Source organism: Melospiza georgiana, chromosome 2, assembly GCF_028018845.1.
Source record: "Melospiza georgiana isolate bMelGeo1 chromosome 2, bMelGeo1.pri, whole genome shotgun sequence".
In the NCBI taxonomy this organism is placed as follows: Eukaryota; Metazoa; Chordata; class Aves; order Passeriformes; family Passerellidae; genus Melospiza; species Melospiza georgiana.
Window position 1 is genome coordinate 52,063,070 of NC_080431.1, and position 24,190 is coordinate 52,087,259.

The 24,190-nt window shown below is 38.2% G+C and overlaps 1 protein-coding gene across 1 annotated transcript; it reads left to right on the forward strand.

Annotated features, from left to right (window-relative positions):
• The first annotated feature begins 1,124 nt into the window (after nt 1-1,124).
• On the forward strand, nt 1,125-21,288 carry DNAJC15 (DnaJ heat shock protein family (Hsp40) member C15). The gene is made up of 6 exons (XM_058045643.1): nt 1,125-1,236; nt 7,476-7,527; nt 8,952-9,025; nt 15,630-15,706; nt 17,569-17,639; nt 20,735-21,288. Exons 1-6 carry the CDS (start codon nt 1,135-1,137, stop codon nt 20,803-20,805), a joined length of 447 nt encoding a protein of 148 aa, XP_057901626.1. The 5' UTR covers nt 1,125-1,134; the 3' UTR covers nt 20,806-21,288.
• The last annotated feature ends 2,902 nt before the right edge of the window (nt 21,289-24,190 follow it).

A 24,190-nucleotide genomic window follows, 5' to 3' on the forward strand; every position in this document is an offset into this window, starting at 1 on the left:
TAAGGAAGAGACCCTAATTTAGGTCTCTCTTCCTTAGAGATCCTAAGTCCCAAAACTTTCAATTTATTGATTTTTTAAGCTGGGTTTGCTAACCAAGAAAATAGTAAGTGACATACTATTCTGCATCAGTTCTTTGCAAATGAATAAAAAAAGATTAGTTGGGGAGATTTCTATTGTTTCTAAGACAAGTTTTAAGTTTCTAAAAAATCCAATTCCACTGAAGGTTTAAATAATTAATCATACATGATTATATGTTATATGTCCAATGGAGAAGTAAAAATGAATGCATTTCTTGACGAACGCATCATCTTGCAACTTCCAATGACTTCTGTTCAGCAGAAAGTTAAATTTATACATTTCTCTAAGGTTAATGAAATGCTGTATGTGGTCAGCTCTCCTCTGCGGTACTTTACAAAGATACTTAAGAGATGCTCAGAGGAGCAATCGCCGTTTGAAATAGGAGCTAAGGAGAGCCATTCTTTTTGTCCAGGCACACCACTTAGCAAGCCGCAGGTGATCCCATTCCATCGCCAGCGCTACCAGGCAGGAGGGAAGGAAAAGCAGCACAAGGGAAGAGCGGCTTCACTGCTGTACGGACACAGGGCAGAGCATTTCACTGATTGTGCTGTGGGACAATAGGCAGTGCACAACTTCTGCTCAGGGAGGCATCGGGTGAGGGGCGCTTCCAGAAGGGTGAGCTACGATCCAAACTGGCAGCTTTTGCAGGGAATCGAAGTATAAAGACAGTGAAACATACACAGACATCAACTGAGGTGCAAGCCAGCATGTAAATTTTAAAACGCATTTTAGCGGGGTTTTTTCCAGATAAATTACGCTTTATTCTTTCCTTTACATATATACCCCCGGCCCCTCTTTCTAAAATCCTGTATTCTGAAGATGGGCAGAAATAATTTCCGTGTGGCCTGAATGTTTTTCCCGCTCCTGATCCCATTTGTTGATGCGCTGATTATCCCTGATGCCCGCATTGATTATCCCATATCGCTCCGGTTCCCGCTTCTCCCGGGCTGCGACGAGCCGGCCTTGGCAGCGCCGGAGGAGGCGTTTCGCGCTCCGTCCTGCCGCTCTGTTTGTCCCTCCGGCTCACCCGTAGCGTTCGCTCCTCCTCGCGCCATCATGGAGGGCGCCGCGGCCTCTGCCGAGGGCCTGCGCTACGCCGAGTACGCCCGGGCCCCTACGGGCGCCGGCAAGGGCCAAGCCGAGCTGGACCGGGGGCTGGTGAGCGCAGGGCGGGACCCCCACCCCCGGGGCCGTGAGGCGGCTGCTGCCTCGTCCGCAGCCCCGGCCTTCACACGTGTGAAGGGTGACGGGTGTGAGCGGGGCGGGGGCCGGGGCTGCGGGCCAGGCGTGCTGCGCTCCCCTCGGGCCGGGCAGGTGGCCGGGGGCCGGGGCAGAGGGGCCTGGGCCGGTGCCGCGGGTGCAGCTGCAGCGTGGGCAGCGGGCATGGCTTCCCAGCCCTGAGGGGAGGGAACACCCGGGGTTCCGGAGTGCTCGTGGTCCCGGGGAACGACGGAAGGCAGAGGGTCCTCAATCGGAAAGTTTTATTAGAGTGTTACACGGTCGGTGTGGAAATGTTGGCTCTGGCCTACTGTGTAAGCACACGGATGCGGGTTTTGGATACAGGGTGGGTGGTGAAAGGGGAGAGAGAAAAGAAGATGTGAATTAAAGAAAACTAGAAAGAGGAAAAGAAAGAGAGGGAAAGTGAGAGAGTAAAGGTCCTGGTTCCAGCCTCGGTCCAACTGATGAAATGTTCTGGGGGTGCCTGGGGACACTTTTCTATGGATAGGTTTTCCCTGCCAAGAAGACAGGTTTCTCTCTTTCTGCGCAGTTCTGAAAACCGGCTGGAGGGCTTGGGGGGTCCTTGGTGATCTTGATCCCCTCTCCATAGTCCGTGCCCAGTGAACAAGGCACATCTTGTTCTTTCCCACGGCCAACAGTCCTTGGTTATTCCCAGCAGTTCTTGTCTGTCACCACCGAGAGTCCTTGGTTGTCTCCACAGCCAGTGTGTGTTTGGAACATGCACATTAGTCCCTTATCTGCTGGGATTCCACAGCAGGGTACATGGGAACGCCTCAGCCCCAGCACTCACAAACAAGGCCAAAAATTTCATTCCCTGGCGTGAAAAGGTGATACCTGACGTGTTTTCACCCACTGTGCAAATGTTATTACCACAGGCAGGTTTGAGTGTTAAAGGTTTTGTAGAGCTCTGTTTCAGAAAAGTAATTCTCATCTGGTACTTTGTGCTGTGGGAAAGGCTGGGTGGAAGCAGTGTCTCCAAAGTTTCCTGTGCTCTATCGTGCTCTAGAGGAAAGGATACTGGGATTTCTTCATTCCTGTCACTTCAACTAGTTCAAGGAACAGTGAGTTCCCATTTGAAAAGAGAATTGGGAAGAGCACACGGCTTAAAGCCCCAGATGGTGAAGTTTTCACATTTTTTAAATGGCTTAAAAGTCTTACTTGCCTAGCCTAATTGTGTGTGCGAAGTTGTCTCTACAATATTTCTACTTTTTTAAAACACAGTTTTAAAAATCACAGTTCTCTAAGTTATTTATTCATTGTTACTACAGTCTATGACTTTTTTTTTCCCCACAGAAGAGTCTTCCTGTGTATTTAACAGCAAGCGTGTAATCTTAAGAAGCTGGCTCTGAAACTCATTATTGTCATGGCCATTCTCCCTGTGGAATGCTGGCAGGGAATTTCTAGAATTTTGTTGAGTCTTTGGGCCTTGTTCCCCATCAGAGATAAAAGTTGCATTTGGAGTTAGCATGGCTTGCTTTGTTGTTGTGTGTATTGTCATGTTCTTACTGAGAGGTCTGGAGACTGAAGTGGGTCTTTAGAGGACTGAAATCTGGATGTCTACAGTTTTCTGTTGGAATTTATTCCTTTGTCCAGGGTATTAGCTGAAAGTCACTTGATCACAACTACATTTGTTATTGCAGTTGTTTTTCAAAAGCGTTTGGAGCAATGGAAGAGCAGCAGTGGAAGCATGAGGGGTCTCTGCTGAAAGATCACCCACAGGAGCCTTTGTTAATTAGTGCATACTCAAGAAGATTGATTTGAATACCTTATGGTAATTGTTCTATTAGTGAATCTTGCTCTGGTTCCATTTCCTATGAGAAACCATCCAGAACTGTAGTTGTAGCTTTATATACAAACCAAAAAGTTTGCTGGAAATTAAAGGACGCAAAATGACATGAGAATTGTCAGTATGGAGAACACCATCTAGCTGAAATTACTTTCAATTCACTGTTGAAAAACAAATTTCATAGGAGGGTTAAGACTAGAGGGAGAATACTAGATTATGAAATAAAATTGGGTGCATAGGGTTTATGATATAATCCCACTTCACAATGGCTCTGCCTCCATATAGTGTTAGAAAGGTGGTTTGCTCTAGACCAGTATTCTGATAAACTGTAGCTACTCTTCTGAGGGATAGAAGCCTTATTCTGTCTTCCATACCAAACAATCATTTATATTTCCAGTCAAAATTTAAGGGAATGTTTGTTTTCAGAAATATTTTTGTACACTTAGTTAATATACTTTTGTATCCTACTTCTTAGCAGTGTATAGAACTAAAAAAACCCCACAACAAACAAACCAAACCTTGAAAATATTTAGTTAAGCAATTTATACTTGTCTGTGTTTAGTTGAATGTGGGTAGCTACTTCCGTATTTTGCTGGTCCACGATTAAGCATGAATTAATTGCAAAATGCCATTCAACCCATGGAAACAAATTATTATTTTCTCTGTGCTTTTTATTCTGTTCTTCTCACTGTAGGTTTCTGAGGCAAAAGACTGTAGGACTCCTGCTGTGTGTGTGGAACTTAGTACTGAGAAGAGCAAAATATTTTTCATTTGACTGAGAAGGGTGTTCCACTAGTTGTAGTAAAGAACCAGTATAAAATCCAAATCGTATGCAGGCAGATAGGTTTTAATATTTGGGAAGCATTTACATTTGCAGCCTGTTGTCAGATGTAAGAGTGTTGTGCTGAAGTTTTAAAATGATGCATTTGAAATTCTCCTTTTGTTTATAAATTTAACTTTTTTCTACTTCATAGAAGAAGAAGCTCTAATGCTAAGAACTCCATATGTAATTATATTTTTTGAGTATATTTAAGTTAGAAGGGCACCATGGATTGGAGATTTGCAAAAATATCTCATCCTTCCCTTCTGCTAAAAATTTAAGACTACTGGAGAATTAAATATTAAAGGAATAGGCAGAAATTCCCTGTTTTCTAACATACTGTGTGTTAATTAATATGCTTGATGGTCTTTTGTTTGCCAAATGCTTAGGTGAATCAGGTCTTGGCAGTTGCCTTTCTAATGGTTGCGTTTTCTTATAGTGACTTCTGAAAAGGATTAAGAAAATTCAAGTTTTACAGATTTAGCATAACTTTTTCATTAGTTTCCTTTAGCAGGGTTTCTTACTGAAGACTGAATTACATTGTAAAATTAAAATACTGAGATCAGCAGAATAGCATGGGGTTGATGACTAACCTTTGGGAGCTGATTCATTGAATAAAGAAAGGGACAGGTGTTAGTTTTTAATATTTTATTTCTTGATTTTTCCCTCTTGGATTGTAACATAATGATTTCATTTAAAATCCACATCTTGGAAGTATCTTAACAGCATTTTTGGAGGGGGGAGAAGGTCAATTCTGTCATAATTGAAAGTCAGTGTGTATGTATTTATTTCTTTATCCCTTATGAAATGCAATTTCAAGCAATAGGAGACAAAAATGGTCATGGTAGTAGTTGGATTAGCATGCTGTAAATGAACTGCTGTGAACTGCTGCCTTCCACAGAGAGAGCGAGTTGCTTTCATTTAATATTGACGTGAAAGGAGTGCATTTAATTAAAGCTTTGGACTTTACATTTCAAAGCACCAGGCTGACCTTGACTGATTCTTTTAAATATTCAACTGAGTTAAGAGAGCACGGAAAAGGAAACTGAGTCAAGTTGGACTTGAAGAATTTACTGGTTAGTACTTGAAGTTGCCACTGCTTTTATGATAGTGTGTCAAGAAAAAGGCCAAACTTGCAGTCTCACACTGATCCAAATTCCGTCTTTATCACGTGTGTATAGTTAGGATACATTCACACCATAACATTCACCATGCTTTGGTGCCTCAAGTTATCACTTCTTTGCTAATATGTGGCAAGTGACTCTTCTCTAACGTGCTCATAATGCAAATAAGGTGAGTTACCATAAACCAGTATTTCTCAGATTTTCTGGTGCCTGTACCTTACTTAGATGTGTGGAGAGTCTTTTGTTCCTCTCTGGCTTGAGCTTTGTACCGGTTTTACCAAGTGTTCTGTCTTGTCTTTATTTCCCCTTGATCCTGCATCCTGCTCCTATTCCAGGGCTGCTGCCATGGTTTGTTTTTACCTGCTGTACTCCAGGCAGCAGTAGCTTTCCACTGGCTGCTGGTGCTTTCCACTGAGGTTGGACAATGCATTCCAGGGTCTCTGCATTGTTCTCCCAGATTACTGTGCAAAATCACTTCAGCTGCTTCTGCGCTGAACTGACAGAATCCTAGTGTTAATAGTCTGGTCTCTGTGCTTGGTCTTACCTGTGATGAGGTGTCTGCTACTAATGCCTTGTTGCAACCTGCATGTCTTGTAAACTGCTGACTTAAACCACCTTTTTGGTGGCAAAGCAAGTATAACTTAATTTGGACAATCAAAGGCTAATAATTTTTTTTTTTTTTTTGCCAGCGTGATCTATTTCACACATTGTTGAGCTCTTAATTGACTGTAACCACTTAGTAAAAGATTCTTGCTGTCAGTCTGAGTAAGTCAAGGAAACTCTTGAATATTAATCCATGGTCACAAACCACAAGACAGAATAATATAGAATTCCTATAGGGTTAGGATATTTCCATAAAGGTGGCTGTTTGTGGTTTGTGTCTAAGTGGAGGAATTTTTTTTGGATGTTTGAGTATTGAGAGCCTGGGAAAACTGATTTATGAGAAGAAGTGAAAAGAGTTTTAGTTTAGTGAGAAGATGAACTGTATGCTTCACAATTTTACATCATCTGCCATTTAAGATAACATCCTTAAGCATTTTCATGGGGAGAAGACGAGAGGAAATTTTGTGGAACTGAAAGGAACAACAGACATAAAGCTACTATATTATTTTTACATTTAGAAATTAATGCTACTATTGAGACTGAAGACCACACTGAAATGGAATAATTAAATTACAAAAATGTAATATACAGGCAAATATCAAAGGCAAAAATTCCCCCTCAGGTAGGTGGGAGGTAGGTGTTTAGTTAAAATCTGCAGCATCCAAATGCTAGATCCAGAGGAATACAGCTGCTTCTACTGGTGACCTCAGAGGAGGCTGGCACTTTTGTCCTGAGCTCAGTGCTACAGGCAGCAGTCACAGCCACTCGCCTTCAGAGCCAAAGCTGTAGGAGTCACTGGGCGTGAGGGCAGCTCCTGCATCTTGTACAGCTGCCTCTTTCTGGGCAAGTTGCCAACCCATGATCTAAGTCCTACTAAGCCAGCTCTAGGAAGGCTTTGAAAACACTATTTCTGAACTCTTCCCCTGCTCCCACAGTCTAGAAATGAGGTTGGGTACAATTGAAAAGGAAGTATTTTAGCCCCAGAAATCTTAGTGGTAAAGGCACCTGGATTCCAGATCCAGTTACTAGGGCATTCACATCGAAGGTATAAAAAATATAAACCAAGTATGGGATAATTGTGGAAGTAAGTCATATATAGAAGAGACAGTCTGGTGATAAAACCATTTTCACTGTCATTATGTTTTGAATTCAAGATAAACCTAATCTGATTTCTCAGGTTTCCTAGGGGGAAATTCAAGGCATTATTGAACCGTTATATGATAAGGCAGGTAATACCACAGATGATTATTTCCTTTGTTTCAAAGATTGCATGGAGGCTTTTCAGAAGGGGAGAGCTTGTTACCCTTCCTGAATTCTGCAAACATGTGAGAAGGCAGTCCTTTCTTCAAGGTTTACTTCATATCTTTCTTCAGCTTCTTGATCACCACAGGAATATTTCTTACCCTTCTTGAAGTGCCTGACTTTTTCAATCACTGTGTAGGAAAATACATACATCTGATATGGGAGTTAGTTTTTCATGTTTTTGTAGTAAACTGATACTTTGTTGTGTAGAACTAGACTGCACAGGTAATTTCAAATAATGCTGTATGGTTTTATGCCTTGCATTTTTATCAGTGCATACTATGAGCTGGCTTCAGTGTGTGTTCACTGATTTGCTAGTGGGTAGTTCAAGTTAAACCTGATACAGTGGTGGAACTATAAAATCCAACAGCCTGTGGAATACAGAACTTACTTTTGTCGCTTTCATAGCTTGTAAATGAAATGTCCACATCAGACATCAGAACTGCTCCTCGTTAAAGTAAAAGGTGTGTATATATCAAATTAGAATTCACATGTTATTCTGATTCCTGTTTTTCTGCTTTAGGCCAGGACTATGATAGCACTCGGACTTGGCGTTGCAACTGTTGCGTTTGCAGGTAAGGTAAATTACCCACAGAACTCTCACTTTGTGAGCTGTGGTTTCCAAAATGGTTAATGAAGTTTTTATTAATATAAATAGTGGAAAGTGGAAAGGTTGCTCGAGAGTACTATGGAAAATTGTATCCACCTATAGAAGTCATAAGAATTGTGTCCACCTTCAGAGTAATAAATTCCAAAATTGTTTTTGAAAAAGGTGGAGAAAGCTGGATAATGTAATTTCATGGACAGCAGCTAAAATGCTCCATCTGCTTTTTGTCTGCAAAATGAAGGGTGAAAAGTTTATTGAATTAATAACATATTGCAGTGTAGAGGCCCTTTAGTACAGAAGAGTGCAACAAGATGCTGTGATGATAAGGTGATGCTCAACAAATTGAAATAGAGGAAAATAAAAGGTTTCAGTGACTAGTGATTTATCATACTAACTGTTTCCATACTACATTTTTTATTGCATGAACTCTTTGCATGTGGACTGTTTGTTATTCTGAAAAATATGTTCTAGTATGAAGACAGGCTATGAGTTTAACATTAAATAATGGTTAGCAGAAAGCATTAAGAAGACAGTGAGGTAATGGTACATCACAACATTTCACAGAGATAGTTTAATGTGGTTTTGACTTCTGTGTTACCATAGGCACAGGCTTAGATCGCTAAAACTTACAGATATGATATGTGTTGTAAGAATGAATGCAAGATGCTATTTGAATGAAGCAGAGCCACATTTTATAAATAGTTTTTCCATTGTGTGTAATATTAAGTTACATTGCTAAACAATAGTTAAAACAGTAATTGAGGAGAGAGGATTTACATGGAAAACCCTCCAGTAACATGGCATAAATCTTGATTCTGGTGTTGATAGAGCTGCTTTGTTCTTCTGGGAGCACAGCCTTACAGGAATCCCTCTAGTCTTTCCTGGCTATAGACACTCAGTGCTAGTGGGGAGTTGAATGGCTCTGAATCCCCGAAGATCGTCTTTTTCTAACGAAATTAAAAATTCAGTATTTACAAGGTGTGTAATTAAGCATACAGCATCACAGCAAGAAACGTGTAGTACATGGATTTCTTGTATTGAAGACATAACCTTTGAAGAGTATTTAATAAATAATGTATACCCAAAGCTAATGTTTCAAACTGCCCTTTTTCTTAAAGTTCACAAGGCAGGTATCTTCATTTATCATATTGAAATGTATTTAAATCTATTTATTTAGTGAATTAAATAGTGAGTAAACACAATGGGTCTTTGCAGTCCATGACTAGGTTTTTAGATGCAGTGTACTAAAAATCTTCTCCCTCTCCCAATAGTTTGGGGTTTTTTAAAAACAAAATTCTTTCTGCTGTAAACTGATGAACATAAGTTGGAGCTTGTTTGTGGGGTGTTTTTGCATTTTAGTGAATATTTCATTTAACCTCCATCTTTTTTTAGGTCGTTATGCTTTCCGTGTTTGGAAACCATTGGAGCAGGCAGTTACAGAAGCAGCAAAGAGGATTTCAACTTCTGTAAGTTTGGTTACTACTTTATGCTAAATTTATGATTTTGTATTTCAGATATTCAGAAAGGAGATATTTTATGTTAAATACAGTAAATGCCCGGTAGATATTTTTTCCCAGGGTAGGGCTGCTCCCTGCTGTGTAAGTTCTGGCATGTTGTCTTCTGTATTTTAAATCCCTATGGATGAAGCTGTATGAAAAAATGTTTATGAGTTTGATAAACAGTTGCAGTTTTTTCTACTGATGTTCCTTGTTTTGGAACCCTTTACTAGTAAGTGTAAAGATAAATTGTTCAAGTACATGGTGAGAAAGTCACAAATTCCTAAATATTGCAAAGTGATGACACGCAGTTTCATTTCCAGCAGCTAAAAGTGAAAGAATTTAGTCTTTTAGATACAGTGTTAAAAATCAAGAAGACAAATTGATGAACTTCTAGGATGGGTTGCCATGGAGATGGGAGAGCTTGTGTGCTGGTTTACATAGGAGTTGTCTTTTTCTTCTTCCCCAGCTAATTTGAACTTTTAACCAGGTTTTTGTTCTTTGTTTTTTTCCTGCCTGTTAAAAAATATAATAACGAGGTAAAAAATCAAGAAGTAGAGTGTTGTGTGGGATGCATATGCAGGGAATACTTGAGAGCATTTACTTACTGCTTCAGTGGCTATGTTTTCCTCTGGTAAATAAATACATGTGTTCCATTCCTGCTTGATTGAAGTAATTCTCAGTGAGCTAGATATCTGCTTGTAGCAGAATGTTCCTTCAGAGTTCATAGTCTGTGTACACTTACCCACAGCAAAAGAATGCTATTCCCTTCATGATGCTGATGGGTGAACATGTTCAGGGAGTAGTTGTTGCAGGTTATTATTTCCTGAAAAATATGCCAAAGGTAGGTTTGGTATATTTTTCAGGAAATAATTAGGATATTATTTCAGGATATTAGCATTGTATCCACTAATGTTAGGCCAGTTGCAGCACAGAGCCTGTCTAGACAGACATTGAGGTCCAAATTCATTTGCCATCTGTACTTGGTGTTCCTGTGCTGAAGGTGCAAGCTTGGTCAAGGCAGGCTTCCTGGGGAGGAGATTCAACTGTCCTCTTGGGGCTGTGTGTTTGCTTGCCATGTGTTTCAGCCACACACAGTGCTCCTAGAAAACTTTTTTTGCTCTCTGTCGCTCTTATTGCATTGCTGTTGTGAGACCACTGTCAATTTCTTTTTCCTATTTGAAAAAAAAATTTTGAGATATTCCCATATTGCCTGCCAGAACAACAGAGGGGACTTTAGGTACTGTGAATTAAATTGCTTTCACATGATACAGATACAGGCTGACTTGCAGACTTGCTAGATGTAGCTGGCAGTACATGTGGCTTCAGAGTATGGAGTGCTTCAGTCTTCACCCTCCCTCCCTCCCTCCCTAGCTGTTTTACTCCAGCCATTCTTTTTCTATCCATTTGTAGATACAGGCTAGAGAATCTAAATTCAGATACATTCACATAAGAAAGCATGCAGTGACTCTTTTTAACACATTGAAATGTGACATGCTACTGCATGGAGAGGTGTCTGTTCCTAGGAAACTGCACCCCTCAATACTGACTGAGCCAAGCTCATTACAGACCTATCTCATTTTTACCTCAGTGACTTTGAGTCCTGCAGAATTCATGAACAGCCATAAAGAGCAAACCAGGAGCTTCTGCATTCTAAGTGTTCTTAGTCCCTGGAGCAGTATCCTCTGTCTGCTTTCACATCCTGCCTTTCTGCCCAGAATTGTGTGTTGATTTCCAGTAGGGTATCTCTTCTGCTGTTCTATTTCTGTACTTGAAAGTGCAAGTTTTGAGTGTAAGATGAGATCTACTGGAGACAGTAAAAACTCTCTTCCTCTTTGCCATTTACTGTGTGTATTTTCTGGCTTTATATTTGTGAGAGGATAGTGATAATATTTTTCTTCTACAACCATGGTCCAAATTGAAGATCCTTGTATAATTCTTGGCCAAGATTATTTGATTTTTACTACTCTACAGCTACTACTTTCTCAGTTTATATTTTAATTTTTTTTCTTCTCCCCTTAACAATGGATTATTTTCTTTAAAACAGTAGAAAAAAGATTAAATGCAAAAATCCTATATAAGTGCTTATTCTCCAAAGTGCTTATTATAGTAGTTTCACATGACTTTGTGGAATATGAAGCTGCTGCATTTAATTTGTGAATTAGCACTTTCATCACGTTTCTTGACAGCATATTGCCCTTTACACTGTACTGACAAGGGTTACCAAGAAGTTGGTACTTCTACCTGTGCTTCCTGAAAAAAAAATCTCGTGACCTTCAGTGTCTGGGCTCAGGGTTACTTTGCTGGGTTTCTATGGTGAAGGCACCTAACTTGGTCCCTATAATTTTCAGTGCTTATTCTTGCTTTCTAGAATGAAAGCCTTCTTTTCCTTGAGAGTCTGTGAACACCTGACTGTTGAAAAGCTAGCTGCCTCCCTCTGTAAACCCCCACTCTTCCTCCTCCATTTATGATGTGTCCCCTGCTCTGTTTGCACTAGAAATCACAGTTGACGTTGATCCCTCCCCATCACACAAGGTAATACAGATGCAGTTTATTCTTTCTGTCTCCTCACTAATAAATGATTTAGGAAAGGTCAAGCTGAGTAATTTTGAAGTGATAATTTAAAATGCTGCTTGCTGTATCTTGATGGTTTTACACTTCCTATTTCCTTATGTAAATAAGTAACATGTACACTCAACAACTGTACTCATCTTTCAGTCAGAAATAGTAAGCAGAGGCAAGTAAAAGCTTTATTTTGAATTTTTACATCTCATATAAGACAGTCACTTTATATTTAAGAATATGTATTTGTAAGTGCTTCTGTAATTTAGTCTTGAAGTTTTCTACCATCTTTCTTTCAGTGGAGAAAGACACTAGAGGAAACATTGTATTTCCATTCTATGGCAAGTCATCATGCTTGCTCCCACAGAAATGTTTTTTTGGTTTGTCTGTAATTTTGTCAGTGGTCTCAGTGACACGGTTTTGTTTCTGTGTGTAGTTGCATAGCTCTAAGTAGTCAATTGGCTTTTCTTCCTCACAATTAGTGCCATTAGTTGTACTATTAATATTTCCTTAAAGTGTGAAATAAAGAAGCAAGTATTTCGGTAGCATTCATTACGTTTCTTTGTGGAATCAATGATATTGAGGATTGAATGATAGATAGAAGATATTGAAGACAGACACAGAAATTCTAGGCCAAATAAACTATCAAAATACTCAAATCCCACAATCATGAAAGTGTGTGCTCCATAAGAAAACGATGTCTTCTGTAGCACATCACTAGGTTTTCTCACTGTATTTCCTTTATTGGATCTGATTCTGCTCAGGCTTTGAGAGGTGAGGGTAGCAACTGTCTCTCTTGTCCTTAATTGAAAAGAAATCTTCTAAGGAAGAATGCAGTCCATTTTATAAGATTTCTTTCCTAACTGAAGTTAAGGAAGTTAAAGTTGACATTAGCAAAATTGTATGTTATATCACAGCTTTTAATAGTTTGTGGCTGTAGTTTGTTTTTTGTGTTTGTTTTTTTTCTCTGGTGTTTGTTCCCTTTCTGGTGGAGGACTGTGGTGGTCCTGGAACAGCAACAAGCAGTTTTCAGAAAAATTCACTACTCCATGTAATGTAATGTATGGTCTCAGTTTTGGTGTTTTCACTCTCTTAACTGGCATAGAAACGGTGATTATGCTTGTGATTATGTCCTGTGAAAATAAAAAGTATCTTGAAGATGTCATGGTCCCTGTGCATTGGATTTTCTTATCTGGTTGCTTTTGTGAAGATTTGCAAGACTGAATAGATGTTTGCAAAGCAAGTGCAGCCATTTTCTGTCCCTCCCTATGCCCCAAACCTATTAATAGCATTTGTTCAGAAAGGAGGACTTATATAAATTAAACAGTAATAATGTGCAAGGAAATTAAGTAAATTAAATGATACCTCCTCCCCTTCCCCCAAATAGTACAAAGGAATGAAGAGCTCATTTCAATGATTTTTCCAGTACAAAATTTTGTTTGCAATTGCTGGAGCTAATAAATAATCAGTGTCTAGAGCTGCCTGCTCATCAAGGAGTTCTCATAAGAGAAAAATATCTTTCCAGCCATTACTTAGAATTTACAACTAGGAAAAAAATGTTTTAGTTCGAGTAGCATGCAAAAATTCTTTCATTAAGGAACTAGAAATTTGCCTACGTGTTGCCTAAAATGAAGTCTCAGTGTTTTTTCCTCTTTTTTCTAACCAATGGGAAAAATGCTTTTATGTGTAATTTCCTTTTGCTTTAAATTCTGCTTAGGATGGAGATTTTAATTTAAGAATTGATTATTGTTTCTACATCCTTCACTTATGAGAAGAAAATACTTTTTCGTGGAGACCAATTCAGCAAACTTGTTTGTGTATGAAAAGTCAGAGGGTACAGAATTTATTTTTTCATTCCTTTTGGAGGTGAACCGAGGCTTCCTAAGGTTAGTATAGTGTCAAGGAAGTAGGCTTTAAAAACATGAAAAAATATTTCTGAATGTAAGCTTGCAGCCATCCCTCCCTAGTCTCTCATTTTAAATAGTGTTTTAGATGAAATCTACCAAGAACAGAGACAAGCTGTGTTAAATTCAAATGCTGCTCTTCTCTACATTAATAGCAAGCTAGTGTTCTCCTGTGTTAGAGTTCTATGTCAGAGTTGAAAGGCAGAGAAGAATTCAGGAGACCGCCTGCACCTAGACTGCTTTGGGAGCAAATGTTTCTGGAAAAACTTTCAGAGAGCATTAAAGTATGCTTTTCTCTTTTGCTTGTAGTAATTGTTGGCATTGTTGCAAATTTCTGTGCAGTTCTCTCTTCAAGGGTGTTCGCTCAATTCTTGTCATCATTTCCCTTCAGAGAACCAGAGGAACGCTGTGTGTTCCCTTAGTGTTGCACCCTCTAACCTGTCAGGTCCATGTGCACTTTTCCAGACCTGGTTGGTGTTACTCTGTAGTTACAGAAGTGGCTCCTCCACAGATTCTCATTGTTGGCATGGCATGACCACAGTTCCTTCAGCTTTGATACTGGTAGTGTTACAGTAGTGGTTACTTTGTTCATGGTTTGGGAGAAGGAAAATAAAATTCCTTTTGGGCGATAACAACACACTAAAAAAATCTCTTCTGTGGTTGCATGTGACATTGTGGTAGCAATAGGTGAAGTATTTCTGAACCATGCTTTTTGGTGAATATCTCTCCTAAGCTTAAAGGCTTTTCTTAGATATCATAGACAGAGCCCTTTAAATGCTATATAATGGTTTTGAAATTATATAAGAGAGCTTGTGTAGACATAAGGCAAAATTCTCACTGAATATGAATGACTTTATTTAGTGAGAAGAGTGTTTTTTCAAGGGCCAGGCACATTTTACTTGGGGGTAATGGGAATACTTAAAAATAGTCTGAGCTCTCAGGCCAGACTTCCCTTTGATAGCAACAAAAGAAGCTTATTTTCCCTCAGTTGATAGGTTTTGCACTGAGGAAAAGACTTTAGTCTTGTTGAGTGATTTCTGTGTGCCAGTTCTCCAAGGCTTGGAGCTACATCTGCTACCTCTGGGACTTAACAGCAGCATTCACATTGTGATCACTGCTAACCATCAATGATGGTTCCACAGGTTTTTTTCATAATTTAAATAGATTTATGGTAGACAAATATACTTTCAACCCATTCTCTATGACAGTAGCTCTAATGATTTGCTCTCATCTCCATCTCCTTTTTAATGTTCTTCTCCCACTGTTTTTTCTTCCCTTCTTAAAACAGTGGATAAAGTTTCATAGGACAATGAGTTTAAAAATTTAACCCCAGGTCCTGTTTCTTATAGTTGTCAGTGATTGGTTTTGAAGGAAGGATGTAAAGACTTAGGGTTTCCCTATATATTTCACTGTTTTCCAGTGTTCCCCAGCTCACTGGTTTCCTAAAGCAGGTTGTGGCTTTATGCTAAGCCTTCGTTTTTTCCCTTGTTTCTTTCTGTTTATTTTTCTTGTTTCTTATTTTTCTTTTTTTTTTCTTGTTTCTTTCTCAGGATTCCTTCAAATAACTCATTATACACTTTTTTGAAGTAACATTCCTTCACATCAAATCTATTCTTATATCTATTGGGATTTTTTACCAACTTGCTTTGTAGAAATATCTGTAGTGATTGTCCCTAACATCCATGTATGCCAAAATGTTGCCACTTTTGGCATTTGTCATTGTGAGGATACCAGTGCTGTTCTCAACAATTATCCTACTTTCCCTCCCATGCCCTCCCCAACACATGCACTGTACCATCCTATGCTAGTAAGTACTTTGATTCTGGACTTTTCTCCTGGAGGCAGGATTTCAGTGGTTGTAGCTATTAATATCTCTTATTAACAGTAGAAGATTGTGAAAACATAGGTAGGTTTTTTTAAGTTGTTTTTTTGTACATGTTATCACTCAGGAGAAGTCCTTTCATATTATCTGGTTTCCAGTCATTCCATGCCTTTGAAATAAATTATAGATGGATGTAATGCTCTGAATGAGGTCACATAACTACAGTTTAGTTCCTGGCACTTTGTGCTTGAACTAATTATTGCTTTTTTCCCTTTCTTCTTTGTAGACTCTTTCATCATACTATAAGGGAGGATTTGAACAGAAAATGAGTAGGCGAGAAGCAAGTCTTATTTTAGGTGTAAGGTAGGTGTGTTGCATCAATATGTTTTTACTTCAGCAATATTGAATGAAACAGATGCATGTTGCAAGAATGTGGAATACTCTTGCCAAAATCATAACTTTTTTTGTAAAAGACTTCTAATGGCTTATAAATTATTCTAGTACTCTGCTTAAACTAAAAAGCAAACAATAACATGCTCAGAAAAAATGTGACTTTTGTTTGGATTGAAGGCATGGTAACATACTGCAGTGGAGAATTGTTCTTGTTGTGCCCTGGATCCCTTTCAGCAGAGCCACTCCCCACCCAGGCATTTGCCAGCCTCTAGCATTGCAAGGGAGATTTCATTCCCAGTACCAGGCTCTGCACCCATCCTTGTGGAATTTTGTGAAGGGTTCCTGTCAGCCCATTCCTACAGCCCCTGGAGGTGCCTCTGAATTTTAGCCCTGCCCTCCAGCATATCAGCTGTTCCCACCACAGTGACAGACTTCTTGGCCAGTGGGTGATGTTAGAAGGCAGCATGATGTTGGTGTGAGTCACATTGCGAGTCAAGGAAAATGTGATTTTAACATTATCTATTTTTCTCCTAGTGATAAAGAATCTTTAGAGCCCATTGTGGGATAAACAATATCTCATAAACTAAGGATATTTGAAGTAAACCCCTCTTTTCACAGTTGCTTCTTTGAGCAGACCTGCATGATCTTCTGTCATATTCAATTGCCACTTTTCCCCAGTTATGGTTTAGAACCATCTGAGCTTCTAAATGTGGTATAACAGCTTTCCTTTTTAGTATTAAAAACAGCTGTACAAATCAAAATGTAGATGATTGTTATTTATGGTTGTGTGATAAATCATTTTGGTTTTGTATCTATGTAATCCAAGACCCTTCACCCTCTGTTTGTTTCTTACTTTCTACATCACTTTCTGTTCAATTGAAGCATTCTTTTTTACGCAGTTCTGTGAACTATTTTTGCAACATACCCTAATTTCACTGTGACAGAATAATAATTAGAGAGGTTGTTTACCTCGGGAATTTAGTTGGGCTGATACCTTGCATTCAGGCTGTATCTACAGAAAGATTAATTAATTGAATCATCACTGATTAAGAAGTCACCTGAAGTGGAAAACACTGATTCATTTCTGCATACTAAGAAATTATAAAAAACTGAACCATTCAAACTGTCCTTTTGAATACAAGAGTTTTACTGTGTTGCCATACTGCATCCATAAGTGGTTATTTGTCTGGTAAGGTACATATTTTGTATTTAATTTAGGCCAAATACATATTTTATGTATGTCATTGAAGTAAACAATATTATGTAGGTAGCACCTGTAAATCAATGTGTCCCTGAATGTAACACATTGAACAGCTTTGCAAAAAATAACACATACAGGCATTATTTTCAGGCCCCAGTAGAAAGAAAAAATATTTATAGCTGCTGTAAAAATATTTACAGTAGAACAAAATGTGATAATAATAAATATTTGTTGTTTTGTCACTGGTCATAAAGATATTTATTTTCTTGGAGGAAAAATTGTGTTTTCTGCATTTAATGCTAGAATAACCAACCAGATATACCCTAGAACTGCTGGGGCTATCTTGTTTTTCCCCCCTCAAATTTTTTATTTTAAATGAGTGGATGTATTACATTCTACAAAAACCTGAAAGATACTTGTATGTGTCACATACACAGGCTTTTGAAAAATGTCACTCTCTTTGCCTTATGTCCCTTTGTTGTTGTTGTTTCCTCAGAGATGCAGTTTTATGTTTTGTCCACAAGATGGTGAAAATCTCAAGTTTCAATTATTTTTGAAGCCAGTATAAGCTGTTAATTTTTAGCCTGAGTGCTCTGGCATTTCTTGTAAGCACTTCAATTTGTTTTTGCAGTCCATCTGCTGGCAAGGACAAAATCAGAACAGCGCATAGGAAAATCATGATTTTGAATCATCCTGATAAAGGTAAATAATTATTACTTTTCTTAACTTGGGCTGGAAAGTAAGAGGCTTAAATGAGATCCTTTAAATTTTCTGACTGTGTAAATAACCACATCAACTGCAAATGTTTGTTGTTTATTGACTTGAGCTTCTGTGTGTCATCTCAGATAAACTGAGCTTTATGAACCAGTTGTACTCATTTTTATTTAAAGCTGTTTTCTGTACTTGTGCTGCTTCAGTTAAGACTATGAGCTCGGGGACCAGTTTTCCACACTTGGCAGAAACTTCTTGAAAAATAAGCTATAAAAATTTTACATTAAAATAAAATTCCTGTTTTGAACAATGGTGGACCAGTTGCATGCATGAAAGTAATTTTCTGTGGGGAAATGTTTTGCAGTTACTAAGTACATCATTGATGAATTTCAGACTTTATGGAATTCACTAGGAAAGAATGTAAAGCTGGGCATTCTTGCTTTACTGGCCGGGTTTTTAATGTAAATTTATCTTAGAGAAAGGCTATTATTATAACTTTAACTACACTACAGCTGGTTGAGAAAGAAAGCCCATATGTTCATTGCTGTCTCTGCTTTAAAATAACAGATGGTGAAGAGTTGCACTGTATTTCAGAAGTCAAAAGGGGAAATCAGAGGGTTTTTATTTCTTTTTGACAGAATTATAGGCTCCCTACCAGCACCCCATTTTAAGAAAATGAAAAGTGTGTCCACTGGCCATGGGAAGTGTTTAGTTGATGCTTTTCTCTCTTCATCCCTCAGTTTAGTGTGAAAGCTGTCCTGCTTGTTTGATTTCAAACTTCCATTTTTTACTCTTTTTGTAATGTATAAGTTGCACAGACCTAGAAAGGAAATTCTCATCTTTGTTTCTAATATATTACAGTGGTCAAAAGTCTTTTAACCCCCAGAGTTCCTGGTGGTTAGGTCAAGTTTTATTAATAATGAACTTCTGCATTTTATGTAGCAGTATGTAGGCACGTGAGCCAAAGAGAATTGTGAATCTCCATGTGGATATTGAGTGTATGTTAAGAGTTGCTTCCTGTTAGGAAGATCCTAACAACCCTAACAAAGATTTTAGTGCTGCACTCTGAGAGTTTTAATGCCCCTGCAGCTGGGCACAGTGTAGGTTTGGATGGATGTAGTGAGCCCTCCTGTGTGATAGTGAGACAACGAGCGTTTTCTCAGTGGGAGCACCAGTTGTAGGGATTTGTGTTTCTCAATGCCCCTGAAGCTCTTCTGGCATGGCTGCAGAAAAAAACCTTAATATGTTCAGCTGCAGAATGAGGGCCTGGAGTAATCTTGAACATGTGGCACTACAGAGAGGCTTGTTTGCTTGTGTATAGATCAATTCTGGCTGTTGGTAGCACAGATGTTCATTTAAAAATAATATTCAATGGTATAATGTAATTTTGAAATAATATTTTACCACCTGGAAATGATAGACGAAAGAGCAGTAATTGCAGATCTTAAGTTACATGGGTTCTGAGATCCAAACTGTTGGAGAGAGAAATATTAGAAATAAATAAGAAATATATAGAAATTTGCATGAAAACATCCCCAGAGAGTACTACTGAAATGGTTGCTTGTTAATCTTTACAGTTCAGTTTTAAAGTGTTTTTATACTGATACATTGTATGTTAAGTTATCAGTTACAAATTTTTATGAAAGAACATTTCCTCACAGAAAAAAAAAAAAGAAGAGAGAAACCTTTTGGACTTGCCTTAATTATAAACAAACACTTAGGCAATCATGAGATTGAATTTCCTCTCATTGGAGGGCTACAAAATTAATATGGCACTTAAGGATGTAAATGTAGTGAAAACACTTCCAACAAATTTGAATTTACTTTAGGATGCTGTATTCTAGACATGTAGAAAATCAATTCACATTTTAAAATTACTTGGAATACATTGTTTATTGCAGGTTTTAGTCTTTACTGTTTGTTTGATCCTCTTACCTACTCTGTGAAAGAAGCAGTAGTCAACGTAATAATCCTATTCCTTGCTACAAAGCTACTTGATTTAAGAAAAGAAGAAAAAAATTCTTTTTTCAATAGACAATTCATCACTCATCCTGTGCCCTGCCTCACTTTCCTCCAGTGTGACTTACTTCTTAGAAGTAAAGCACTCAAACAAGACCAAACCATGGAAAAAAATCTTCTTTCTTTTTTGCTTTTTTTTCTGATTGGTATACTACAGTATGAAATTACACTGTTTTGAATTCCTGCAGCAATGACCTAAAGAAGTCTTTGAGCAAGCCTCACCTTTTTATTTGATTTTGTCTACAACTAGCTCTGCATGTTTTTTCTATCATTGTTTTTTCTGATTAATGGAATGAAGGAAATGGTGAATGAAAAGAATTAGATTGAACAAATGCCTTGGAAAAGGCTGTGCAGTGCACGGTACTGCTGGAATCACATTTTCACATTAAAATATAGGTGTATTATAGTAAGTGGTGACTTACTGATATAGACCTTGCAGTGTTGTTTTTGGTGACTGTGGGCAGATGGCTGGCACTCAAGGGGAGACTGAAAAAACCCTAGACACAAAAAGACTGCTGAACTGTAATTAGATGGTTAGATGGAGCGTAGAGCAATGGCAGTGTTCAGCACTAGGAGTTAGAAGGTGTACCATGTTTGAATAGCTTTATTGTGATGAGTTCTGGCTGGTAACTCTGGGCATCTCACACAGGAGATGCTTGCACAATAATTCTTTGTCAAAGTTATTTTAAAATTTTAAATCTCAGTGTTTAGTATGAGCGGACGTAATTGCTGTTAGGTTTGAATGAGTGTTCAGGACAGCTGACATTGCATACATTTGCAGTAGCATCCCACTGCAGATCTAAATCACAGGATGTAAAGTGATTTCACATCTCAGTCTTCTCTCTGAGACAAGTTGTTCTGTGTTATTCTATAGTGATTTCAGTTTTGATTACATTTCTCATGTTTTCTTATCCATTAGTTTACTTTTTATCAATGTCAGTTGTATCAAAAGGATCTGTGTAGGAAAGAGATAATAAAAATGAACAATAAAGAGATGCTGCAAGTGAGATAGTTTGGTACTTAATACTAATGTGTAAACAGTATTCCTTTCCCCTTTCTCTTCTCAGGTGGATCACCTTACTTAGCAACCAAAATAAACGAAGCAAAAGACTTGTTGGAATCCAGTGCCAAAAACTGAAACCTGAAGCCTTGGGTCATAGGAGATTCAGCAGATACATTGTGCAATAACTTTCATGTCTGCTTCTTCTGCACAGTTTCTTAACATTGATTGTTCATATTTACTGTCATAATTAAAATGTTAAGATTATTTAAAAGGAAACTGAAATCTTTTACAGTTATGTAAAGTTATGTACAATTATGCCCCTGCAAGGAGCAGGGAATTGGAATGATGGTCCTTACGGATTCCTTCCAACTCAAGATGTTCTATGATTCTGTCCCAATTTTAGTGTATTCTTACTGAATTAGAATCCCTGACAAGCTTGGAAAAGTTCTTTTAACTGTGTTTTTTTCAGAAGTACTTTTTTGTTTCTTTTGTTAAATTTTGGATCTTTTAAAGTAAAAATTTTAAAACAGTCTTTAATATAGGGTTGTTTCTTCATTAGTTAAGAAACAACCCTATCTTTAGGGTCACCATAAAATCTGATGTGACAGTGTATTGAGTATGACAGACCCCGTTTGGCAAGTTTTCAGCACCACCTTACACTTGAGTCTGTTCATTTGTGAAGTAGTGGAGTTTGTTCATGTTCAGTGCAGCTTGAGAGCGGCAACTCCAGGCAAAATGACTGACAGGATTGCAGACAGCAGCTTCCACTAGGTGTGCTTTTGGGGCTATGAAGGAGGATTCTTGGGTTTGGTTACTTCTTTTACATATTAAAGGATCTCTGAAATTGTCGAGTAGTTATTTAGACATGCTTTTATTTCAAGTCACAGAGTATGTTTAATTTCTAGCAATGGGGTAAACATGGGGTTTTCTGCAAGGGTTTTCATGGCAGTGGGATTGAAGAAGTTAGGTCCATGTGGCATGGTTTAGGTGGATTTTCCAGGCTGCTGCTTGTCTAGGTTAGCCAAGTTGTATGAGCCTGGTGCAGGACTGATAATAGCAGGGAACAAACAGCAGTACCTGCTTTGCACATGGCTCCAGGAGCACTTCTGGGTTAGTTCTTCAGTAATGTTCACATATCTGCATTATGCTTCATATCCCAGAGCACACATACCTCCCTCCTTATGTAGCATCCTAGCAATCTCATGCTGGCTTTGGGGAATCCCGAAGTCATGGATCTCAGACTTCAGAGAGAGCAAGTTTTAGTTGACAGCTCAGGGTGGGTGCTTCTTGGGGCACTTGGCTGCTGCAGGTTGCTACCACTAAGTTGTCTGCAGTTGAGTTAAATCTCCTAAGCACAGACAGTCTAGTGCATTCAGTGCAAGACTGAAAAACCTTGAGTGTCCATTCAAACTCTATCATTAGAGGTACAACCAACAGCTTACTGAAGTGCTACAAATACAAAATTTAGATACTCCATTTTCTAGGTTATTTAGCCAGAGGTAAGTGGCTAAGAGCAGTTAATATGAGGTTGGATGCTTTAATTATTTATTCACCAGAACGTGCATTTGTAGTTCATCCAGTGACAGATGCTCAGATTATGTGGATTTTTCCTTGAAAGGAAGAAAAAGTACGGATTTTTTTTATCAGGTTCCTCACACTTTGTCACAATTCTTTACTTTCATTAAAGGGAGATGAAAAATTTTAAGTTGACCCTTAAAGAAAAGAATAATTCTAAGTACTTTAGAGACTGTTGCAATTATATTGGCAAGACATGGCACAATTTCACTGGAAAAAGTAAAAAAGACTGCTGGGAGAAACCCGCCTGGGAATAGCACATGCTATACAAGTACTACAGTTGCATCATATAACTAGTGCTCTAATACAAGAATCTTGAATCAACATAGTTTATTCCTATGCTGTAGCTTTAATTGGTTCCTGTTAAAAGAGTAGCCATCAATTAATGCAGATTTAGGGTTCGTCATTCTTTTCACTGGTGTATCAGTCTGTATTGGAAAAAAATAGAACCATGACAGTTCTCATGTTGGAAGGAGACAAATGAAATGGTGGTGTTGCTAATTTTCTGAAGTGGAATCTGTAAGCGATATGAGTCATTGTGCAAAATCAAAATTATGTGAATAGTAGGTGGTAAAAACATTCTGCTTAATGATTTTGAACTGACTAGCTGTTGTTGTCATATAGCTACCTGTTTTTTCCTGGATAAAATGTGTTGCAGAGAGCTGTTTTAAAGTATCAGTTAAAAGAGATGCATTAAAGATGGCTTTTTTCTCAGTTCTTAAAAATGAATTTCCCATGTATTTGTAAGAAGTAGAGGGTTTGTATTTTTCTGTGAGATTCTGTTGTTGATAATTTCCTTCCTGATATAATTATTTATATCTGATTATTTTGGATGAAGCACTTTTTTCTGCCTTTCAATTATGAGAAAGATTGTATTTAACAAAAAGAAATAAAACTGAGTTCTGGTTCTGCTTTCACCACTTTTTTTCAGAGCAGACTATTGACTACCTAACAAATTTGATAAATTAACAAATTAAAAAATTCAGTAGGTTAACTGGCTTGTCCTATCTCTGGAAAATGCTGTAAAATGAATGAAGCTAATGAGGAGCAGTTGTGAAAGCATCACATATAAAATAGCATATATTTTTTTATCTGTTTACCTGCACAGCTTGCGTTACCTACTAAGTGATGTTTAGAAGGATGAATATAGGACAAGGAAAGGCAAATCATGGAAGTGCTGCTCGATTTGTTGTTGTTGATAGTCAGCATGGCAGGCTGAGGAATGTCTTTGGATACTGCCTTGCAAAACAGCACCTGGATTGATGCTCAACTGAGCTGGGAAGAACAGGATGCTACTATTTTTAAAAACATGGCCTGTTAATTTAATCTTAAAAATATTCAGCCTCTTGAGACCATTTTCTTTACTTATCAAATGGGTAAGTGTTTTTGTGTAAGAAAAGTGCAAAGAGGTTGATTTATTCTGGTACAATTTCCGTCCATCTGTAGTACAAACAGACTCATTTTTCATGTGTTGCTTTAATGTTCAGAAAATGTTCATCTGTAACTTCTTAGCTTGGGAATTCCCAGGTGTTTTTCTACTTAGATGATAACCATTCCCAGATATCCTCTACAGCTTCAGAAGTCAGGCAGGATTGAGTGCATTTATATGGCATTGCTGTGGGTGATTCCCAGTTTATTTAATGAAGCAATACTTGCTCATCTGCCTGGTTTTTGCTCTTAGCCTGTGGAAGTTTTACCTAATATTTCATTCTTTACCCTTCATACAGGAGAGTTAGGGATAGGTCTACAAAACCACCCAGTGAAATCTGATTATCTGCCTTTGCATGAGTGCCACTTGCAAAACTTTTCCTGGCTTAGGATGGGACTGGGATAAAATTTAGACACAGTTCACAAAACCTTTGCCTGATTTTCTAGGTAGTTTTAAAGGTAAAAATTTACTGCCCTGTGTGCTTTGCTTCTGTATAGGTGTAAAATTACTTTCTTC